Source organism: Hemibagrus wyckioides, linkage group LG23 (assembly GCF_019097595.1).
Source record: "Hemibagrus wyckioides isolate EC202008001 linkage group LG23, SWU_Hwy_1.0, whole genome shotgun sequence".
NCBI lineage: Eukaryota > Metazoa > Chordata > Actinopteri > Siluriformes > Bagridae > Hemibagrus > Hemibagrus wyckioides.
The window spans coordinates 5,452,773-5,461,232 of record NC_080732.1 but is presented as its reverse complement, the minus strand read 5'-3'; the positions used below and the strand labels follow the sequence as shown (position 1 = coordinate 5,461,232).

The 8,460-nt window shown below is 38.0% G+C and overlaps 2 protein-coding genes across 2 annotated transcripts; both read right to left on the bottom strand.

Moving 5' to 3' along the window:
- LOC131344125 (tripartite motif-containing protein 75-like) lies at positions 1 to 2,778 on the bottom strand. Its single transcript, XM_058376134.1, has 6 exons — positions 2,430 to 2,778; positions 2,150 to 2,245; positions 1,554 to 1,793; positions 1,433 to 1,458; positions 1,185 to 1,321; positions 1 to 868 (listed from the first exon to the last, which is right to left on the bottom strand). Exons 1-6 carry the CDS (start codon positions 2,628 to 2,630, stop codon positions 252 to 254), a joined length of 1,317 nt encoding a protein of 438 aa, XP_058232117.1. The 5' UTR covers positions 2,631 to 2,778; the 3' UTR covers positions 1 to 251.
- Positions 2,779 to 4,710: 1,932 nt separating this feature from the next.
- LOC131344126 (tripartite motif-containing protein 75-like) lies at positions 4,711 to 7,369 on the bottom strand. Its single transcript, XM_058376135.1, has 6 exons — positions 7,092 to 7,369; positions 6,812 to 6,907; positions 6,222 to 6,461; positions 6,101 to 6,126; positions 5,853 to 5,989; positions 4,711 to 5,579 (listed from the first exon to the last, which is right to left on the bottom strand). Exons 1-6 carry the CDS (start codon positions 7,290 to 7,292, stop codon positions 4,963 to 4,965), a joined length of 1,317 nt encoding a protein of 438 aa, XP_058232118.1. The 5' UTR covers positions 7,293 to 7,369; the 3' UTR covers positions 4,711 to 4,962.
- Between the last annotated feature and the right edge of the window lie 1,091 nt (positions 7,370 to 8,460).

Here is an 8,460-nt window from a genome sequence, read left to right as displayed (position 1 = left end):
TCATTTTTCAGAATTTTAATAAAACATTTACATTTTAACATCGATCTATACAAATATACATCAGGATATATATTAAAAACAAAATAAATTTCACATCATAAATTATTTATTGCACAGATACAGCTTAGCTATGGTGTGTAACATACCTTCATTAACCCTATCTTCACAACACTGTAATAAAATAAATGCATTTTTTATAGACAGTACTTAAAATAAATAGATGCTACCCCACTTTAAAAAAAAAAAAAATCCTAATTTGAGCTCTGAGAAGATACCTCCATGGCCTCCTCGTTCAGAGACTCTGAGGTCATGGAGTTGGCACTGCTGATGTATTCTACGTCATTTTTGTCAATCAGGTTGCATATCTTCAGTCGTGCGATACTGTCTTTCTGTGCACGCATGCGGAACATGGGAAACACGGCATGGCTAAATTTGGCAATAAATGAGTGCAGAATGCTACCTGTATTGACATTGTAGAACTTCAGTCGCCCTTTATCGCAATCCAGAAAGACGCCGAGGGTTTCGATGTTGCTTTCTTTGACTCTGCTAAAGTCGTTGTTGTGCAGCACTGAGAGCTCGCCACCATCGCACTCCAGAATCCACATATTCTTTTCCTGGCCTGCAGATAGAGTTTGGATGCCATTAACCCGGCTGTTTTCCACTAATCCGACGGCCCAGCTCTCACAGCCTCCTACTGCCACCTCCCAGTAATGCAAGCCTCTTTTGAAGCTCTGAGATGCCCTTGTGCTGTTCCATGGAGACTGAAGGCTCAGACCACCCACAGGGCTCAATGACATCTCTGTCTTGTCTTCTGAGATCTGAACATTTCCTTGAGCTTTGTTCTCGTCCAATGTGATGGTCTCTGAGACTGTCAGGTTAAAAAAAAGAAAAGAAAACCTATTAGACCTAACTCATATGAATAAGTAGCTCAGTAGATAAACATGTCACTGTTGGGCTTTTAAGTAAGACCTTTATCTGTCTCTGCTCCAGAAGTATCATAGCCTGTAACAAGCTGTGTCGTAATGCATATGTAACAAATAAAGGCTTCTTCTTCTTCTACCCCTGGTTACACCACAATCCTCATTATTTCCCTAATGTACCCCCTATACCCTTGTTACACCCTAACTACCTTTTATCCTTTATATTATTTCTATCATACTTCAAAAATATTCAAAGACACTTACATTCCCATGGGCGTGGCAGAAGCTCTTTGTTTTTCTCCACGATTTTCCTAATGGAATTTTCCAGAGCTTTCAGTCTTGTGTCATCGATTGTCAGCTTCTTGTCCACAGAGGTATAAAACTCGTTCATCGTGTGCATGCTGCAAGAGACCAACAATTTCTTTCAATCTCAGACTCTAAGGTTCTGGGCTAGCTCAGTTTCCTGAGCTGAATGAATAAATAGGAGGTTAATAAGTGTGTGTGGGACTCACCTGGTCTCTAGTGCGTTAATCTCCCCCTGCAGAGAAAGCAAGTAAAGATCAGTGATTAATACTGTGCTGAAATGTTGCTCTTATGGTAGATCCAAACGTATTGAACTAACTGAATGTTTACCAGCAGGCTGGCTGGGTTCTCGCTGTCTTGTCTTGTGTTGAGCTCCTTTATTTCTTTGACTATGGCTGCGGACTTGCTCTGGTAGTTCTGTGCATCCTCGTACAGTTGCTGGAGTTGTCGCTTCATTGCTTCTTTCTGTGCGTTCAGAATGAAAAAGGCCTGCTGCCGATTCTGCTCGATTAAAGTCATCAGAGTACTGTATTCATTCTGAAGCAGCTCCTGGGTCTGGCTACACAACTCCTGTACATCACAAAGTGTTCACATGAGTGCTCTTAATAGTGGACTTCACGGGTATATTTCATATATTTATTGTCCAATAATAAATTATCTTTATCCAATAAATGCTACAATGTTTTTTTTCTTAATGAACTGGATAGGTGTATTATATAATAATAATAATAATAATAATAATAATAATAATAATAATGATAAATGTATTATTATTATTATTATTATTATAAATCGACAACAACAACAAAACAACAACAATAATAAATATTCTTCTTCTTATTATTATAAATAATATTAATAATAATATTAACAACAACAATAAGAACAATAATAATTATTATTTATTTGTGTCTGTTAATTCTCACCTCCAGCTCGTGCTCTGCTGCTTCAATCCTCGGTGTAAAGTCACCAAACTTCCTTTCTCTGGTTATCAGCTTCCCGCTGAAGTCATTCAATTTTTTCTATGACGGTAAATTCATATTATTAATCATAAACATAAATATTCATTAACCTGAGTGTGACCTGAGTGTAAAAAGCTATTCATCTCTGATTGATCAGATTAATATTAATGCACAGAGATTATAAATAGGGTTAACAACAAGCTAAGATCTAACAAACAACAACAACAACATCAACAACTCTTACCACTTGATCGTGAACAGCGTCCTTTAGGTCCTTCAGGCGGTGGTCCCGGTGTGCGCCGTTAATAACGCAGCGGCTGCTGAGCGGCTGATCGCACGTGACGCAGTAAAGTACCGCCGAACCGGCGATCACCGGACAGCAGGATGTACTAGAGGCACCACGAGACCTCGGCACGTTCGGGTGTTTATTGAAAAATAAGCGCATTGTGGCTGTATCAGAGCTGCAGTCTGTGTGTCTGTGTGTGTGAGCTGTGTGTTTGTGTGCTCCCTGTCTCTGTGTGTGATCTGTTTTATCAGCCTCTGAGTTAGCCTTCTGGAAGAAGCCAAGCCCCTCCCTCTTCAAGCTTCTTTCATTCTTTTACCTACAACAAGGTGGCACACTTTATTTTTTATTTGTACACAATATTGAAAATCAAAACAAAATAATAATTAAATGAAATAAATGAAACCTTTGGTCAAAGTAAAAAAAAAAGTAAGAGCATGCTCAGGTAAATATTTCTTAAATGTTTTATATATATATATATATTTGTTCAGCAGTGCAGAACAAAGCCAACATAATCAAGCCAGCCGTCGAGCTCATGTTCCCCCAGTGGTGTGAGATAACTGCTTCCCGCTTAGGTATTCCTCAGCACTACTGTATTTTTGGGGAAAATCTTAGAAAAGCTATATATATATATATATATATATCATGCATATATCATAATGCATCTGTTATTTAATGCTGAAGAAAAATTTGAAGCTTTTTGAGTTGATGTAGAGAAGCTATTATATCCTCTTCTATCATTAGCACATCTGTACACTCTCTCCCACACACAAAGATGCCTCATGAATGCTCTAATTTACTGTACTGTTTGACAATATGATAATTATTTGCTATTGTTGGGGAGGAATTAGGGTTTCCTCGGTTACTGAGCCACTGTTGTATTGGTGTTACAACAAATGATGTAATTAATCAGCACACCTACGTGTTCACGTTGCAGTTGATGTACATATGTTATTACGCCTTAATGATGAAAGCTTTCGGAATGTGCGTACAGTATGTACTCGAAATAATTTCAGGGGTAAATCTGGGTGTTTTAATTATATGTCAATTGGTACGTAATTTCAGCATTGTTTTTCAGCATTGTAATGAAAAAAAATGGGATAAAATTAGTAAATACACCGATTAACATTATGATCACCTGCCTAATATTGAGTTTGCTGCCAAAACGACCCTGACCCATCGAGGCATGGACTCCACTAGATCCCTAAAGGTGTGCTGTGGTATCTGGCACCAAGTTGTTAGCAGCAGATCCTTTAACTCCTGTAAGTTGCTTGGTGGGGTCTCCATGGGTCCCACCTCACAACTTACAGAACTTAAAGGATATTTTGATAGATACTGACCACTGCAGACTGGGAACAACCCACAAGAGCTGCAGTTTTGGAGATGCTCTGATCCAGTCGCCTAGCCATCACAATTTGTCCCTTGTCAAACTCGCTCAGATCCTTACACTTGCCCATCTTCTTGCTTCTAACACATCAACTTTGAGGACAAAATGTTCACTTGCTGCCTAATATATCCCACCCACTAACAGGTGCCATGATGCCAATCATGCCATTCAGTGTTACTCACATCACATATGTAAAAGCTGTGTGTGAAAATAAGCACACCCAGTCATTTAGCATCTTGTGGAACCACATTTAGCAGCAGCAAATTGACATAAGCTTGCTTTGATTATATGTATAATTTTATGAGTCACTAATATTATGCACAGCCCTCTCAAGGGCAAGGACTGAAGTCTGGATTTTGCTTTGGAATAAAAAAATAGTTCTTTGTCATTTTATTTGCTTTTTATTCTTTTCTAATTATTTGTAATGATTATATTATTAATATAATTAATTAGGCATGTGGTAGCTTATTGGGTAAGGTGTTGGTCTACTGATCGTAAGGTTCCACCAATCTGCCATTGCTGGGCCCTTGAGCAAGGCCTTTAGTCCAATTGCTCAGTTGTATTAAAAAATTAGATAAAAATGTAATTTGTTCTGGTTAAGGGCATCTGCCAGAAGTGTGAATTATTATGACGCAGACTGCATTGCACTACATGTCATACTGTTTATGTAATTACATTTAATTTGTTCTAAAAATGCAAGGCCCTGCTTGATTAAAGATAACCACCCATACCCTGGGAGATGTCTAGCAGGTTATGTTATAGTTGACACTCACTTGTGAGACACAACCGGTTAGGATGGAAAATCTCCATTAAAACACACCAATAAAACAAGAAAATGAGCCACAATCTGTTGAGTCATTTTTCAGAATTTTAATAAAACATTTACATTTTAACATCGATCTATACAAATATACATCAGGATATATATTAAAAACAAAATAAATTTCACATCATAAATTATTTATTGCACAGATACAGCTTAGCTATGGTGTGTAACATACCTTCATTAACCCTATCTTCACAACACTGTAATAAAATAAATGCATTTTTTATAGACAGTACTTAAAATAAATAGATGCTACCCCACTTTAAAAAAAAAAAAAAATCCTAATTTGAGCTCTGAGAAGATACCTCCATGGCCTCCTCGTTCAGAGACTCTGAGGTCATGGAGTTGGCACTGCTGATGTATTCTACGTCATTTTTGTCAATCAGGTTGCATATCTTCAGTCGTGCGATACTGTCTTTCTGTGCACGCATGCGGAACATGGGAAACACGGCATGGCTAAATTTGGCAATAAATGAGTGCAGAATGCTACCTGTATTGACATTGTAGAACTTCAGTCGCCCTTTATCGCAATCCAGAAAGACGCCGAGGGTTTCGATGTTGCTTTCTTTGACTCTGCTAAAGTCGTTGTTGTGCAGCACTGAGAGCTCGCCACCATCGCACTCCAGAATCCACATATTCTTTTCCTGGCCTGCAGATAGAGTTTGGATGCCATTAACCCGGCTGTTTTCCACTAATCCGACGGCCCAGCTCTCACAGCCTCCTACTGCCACCTCCCAGTAATGCAAGCCTCTTTTGAAGCTCTGAGATGCCCTTGTGCTGTTCCATGGAGACTGAAGGCTCAGACCACCCACAGGGCTCAATGACATCTCTGTCTTGTCTTCTGAGATCTGAACATTTCCTTGAGCTTTGTTCTCGTCCAATGTGATGGTCTCTGAGACTGTCAGGTTAAAAAAAACCAAAACAAAACATGTCACTGTTGGGCTTTTAAGTAAGACCTTTATCTGTCTCTGCTCCAGAAGTATCATAGCCTGTAACAAGCTGTGTCGTAATGCATATGTAACAAATAAAGGCTTCTTCTTCTTCTACCCCTGGTTACACCACAATCCTCATTATTTCCCTAATGTACCCCCTATACCCTTGTTACACCCTAACTACCTTTTATCCTTTATATTATTTCTATCATACTTCAAAAATATTCAAAGACACTTACATTCCCATGGGCGTGGCAGAAGCTCTTTGTTTTTCTCCACGATTTTCCTAATGGAATTTTCCAGAGCTTTCAGTCTTGTGTCATCGATTGTCAGCTTCTTGTCCACAGAGGTATAAAACTCGTTCATCGTGTGCATGCTGCAAGAGACCAACAATTTCTTTCAATCTCAGACTCTAAGGTTCTGGGCTAGCTCAGTTTCCTGAGCTGAATGAATAAATAGGAGGTTAATAAGTGTGTGTGGGACTCACCTGGTCTCTAGTGCGTTAATCTCCCCCTGCAGAGAAAGCAAGTAAAGATCAGTGATTAATACTGTGCTGAAATGTTGCTCTTATGGTAGATCCAAACGTATTGAACTAACTGAATGTTTACCAGCAGGCTGGCTGGGTTCTCGCTGTCTTGTCTTGTGTTGAGCTCCTTTATTTCTTTGACTATGGCTGCGGACTTGCTCTGGTAGTTCTGTGCATCCTCGTACAGTTGCTGGAGTTGTCGCTTCATTGCTTCTTTCTGTGCGTTCAGAATGAAAAAGGCCTGCTGCCGATTCTGCTCGATTAAAGTCATCAGAGTACTGTATTCATTCTGAAGCAGCTCCTGGGTCTGGCTACACAACTCCTGTACATCACAAAGTGTTCACATGAGTGCTCTTAATAGTGGACTTCACGGGTATATTTCATATATTTATTGTCCAATAATAAATTATCTTTATCCAATAAATGCTACAATGTTTTTTTTCTTAATGAACTGGATAGGTGTATTATATAATAATAATAATAATAATAATAATAATAATAATAATGATAAATGTATTATTATTATTATTATTATTATAAATCAACAACAACAAAACAACAACAACAATAATAAATATTCTTGTTATTATTATTATTATAAATAATATTAATAATAATATTAACAATAAGAACAATAATAATAATTATTTATTTGTGTCTGTTAATTCTCACCTCCAGCTCGTGCTCTGCTGCTTCAATCCTCGGTGTAAAGTCACCAAACTTCCTTTCTCTGGTTATCAGCTTCCCGCTGAAGTCATTCAATTTTTTCTATGACGGTAAATTCATATTATTAATCATAAACATAAATATTCATTAACCTGAGTGTGACCTGAGTGTAAAAAGCTATTCATCTCTGATTGATCAGATTAATATTAATGCACAGAGATTATAAATAGGGTTAACAACAAGCTAAAATCTAAATAACAACAACAACAACATCAACAACTCTTACCACTTGATCGTGAACAGCGTCCTTTAGGTCCTTCAGGCGGTGGTCCCGGTGTGCGCCGTTAATAACGCAGCGGCTGCTGAGCGGCTGATCGCACGTGACGCAGTAAAGTACCGCCGAACCGGCGATCACCGGACAGCAGGATGTACTAGAGGCACCACGAGACCTCGGCACGTTCGGGTGTTTATTGAAAAATAAGCGCATTGTGGCTGTATCAGAGCTGCAGTCTGTGTCTGTGTGTGTGAGCTGTGTGTTTGTGTGCTCCCTGTCTCTGTGTGTGAGCGATCTGTGTGTTTGTGTGTGAAGTTTTATCACCCTCTGAGTTGCGGGGGCATAGAAGCCACGCCTGCTATGAACCCTCCCTCTTCATGCATGTTTATAATTATGCGTGAACACTAACAATAACAAGGTAACTGTTAATAAACAGTAAAAAAAATATTATTTACAAAAGAATGAAGAATAAAAATTCCTTATTTTACAGTAGTTCACGTAGATTTATTGTACACTATTAAGACCAGGGGCGATTTTATTCTAAATAAATAAAATAAAATAATGGCTTGCATAGATGTGTATAACATTTGAGTACTGAACAAGCCAAATACGAGTCTTCCTGATCACACACACACACACACACACACTGCGACGCGGATTGAAGAACGCGCTGAAAGACGGGGAAGAGCCGAAGTCTGCCGCCGTTTTCATATAAAATTTAAAGGGGACTGAGACGAACATGAATTTGTGTAGAGTTCATGGAGAATCGCAGAATTTTTAGGGGGGCTGAGTAGAAATGTTTGGGGGGGTAAAGCCCCCCCCTAAAAATGGCCTCGCGACGCCCATGATTAAGATAAACCATGATAAATATTAAGAAGAATTAAATCAGAACCTGAAATGTTGTACACTATACAATTTATTGCAATAACAATGCTATATTTACTGAAATTAAATTTTCAGGGAGAAAACAAATTATTATTGCTATTATTTAAACTGTAATTGTAGAATGTTACAAAAAGAAAATCAGTAAAATGAGTACAAAATATGTAATTAATTATTTAATTATTGCCGATACATGCATTTTTTACATTATTGCCGACATTATGCTACGGATGCATTAGACAGAAAATATGTTAAGAAAAAACAAGCAAGCAAACAAACAAACAAACAATAAAATACTTGTTGTGGGCAGATAATAATAGCTCATTAAAGGCAGGTTTATTTGAAGAGCCCGCAAGGAACATATACTCTAACAGACATTTAATTGCAAAAGATATTACTAATGGAGATGAGAAATCATTAATAGTCATAGAAGCTGCTAGTTGAAAAGAAAAAAAATTGCCTATGAACTTTATTAAGCATGCCAAAAAGTTATTCGAAA

Excerpts from the sequence above, each read along its gene's own strand:
- LOC131344125 (XM_058376134.1), bottom strand. The coding sequence starts at position 2,630 with ATGCGCTTATTTTTCAATAAACACCCGAACGTGCCGAGGTCTCGTGGT. Across the intron at positions 1,459-1,553 it reads AGAACCCAGCCAGCCTGCTG|GGGGAGATTAACGCACTAGA; the intron begins GTAAACATTCAG and ends CTTTCTCTGCAG. Across the intron at positions 869-1,184 it reads TCTGCCACGCCCATGGGAAT|TCTCAGAGACCATCACATTG; the intron begins GTAAGTGTCTTT and ends TTAACCTGACAG.
- LOC131344126 (XM_058376135.1), bottom strand. The coding sequence starts at position 7,292 with ATGCGCTTATTTTTCAATAAACACCCGAACGTGCCGAGGTCTCGTGGT. Across the intron at positions 6,462-6,811 it reads CAGCAGAGCACGAGCTGGAG|GAGTTGTGTAGCCAGACCCA; the intron begins GTGAGAATTAAC and ends TGTGATGTACAG. Across the intron at positions 5,580-5,852 it reads TCTGCCACGCCCATGGGAAT|TCTCAGAGACCATCACATTG; the intron begins GTAAGTGTCTTT and ends TTAACCTGACAG.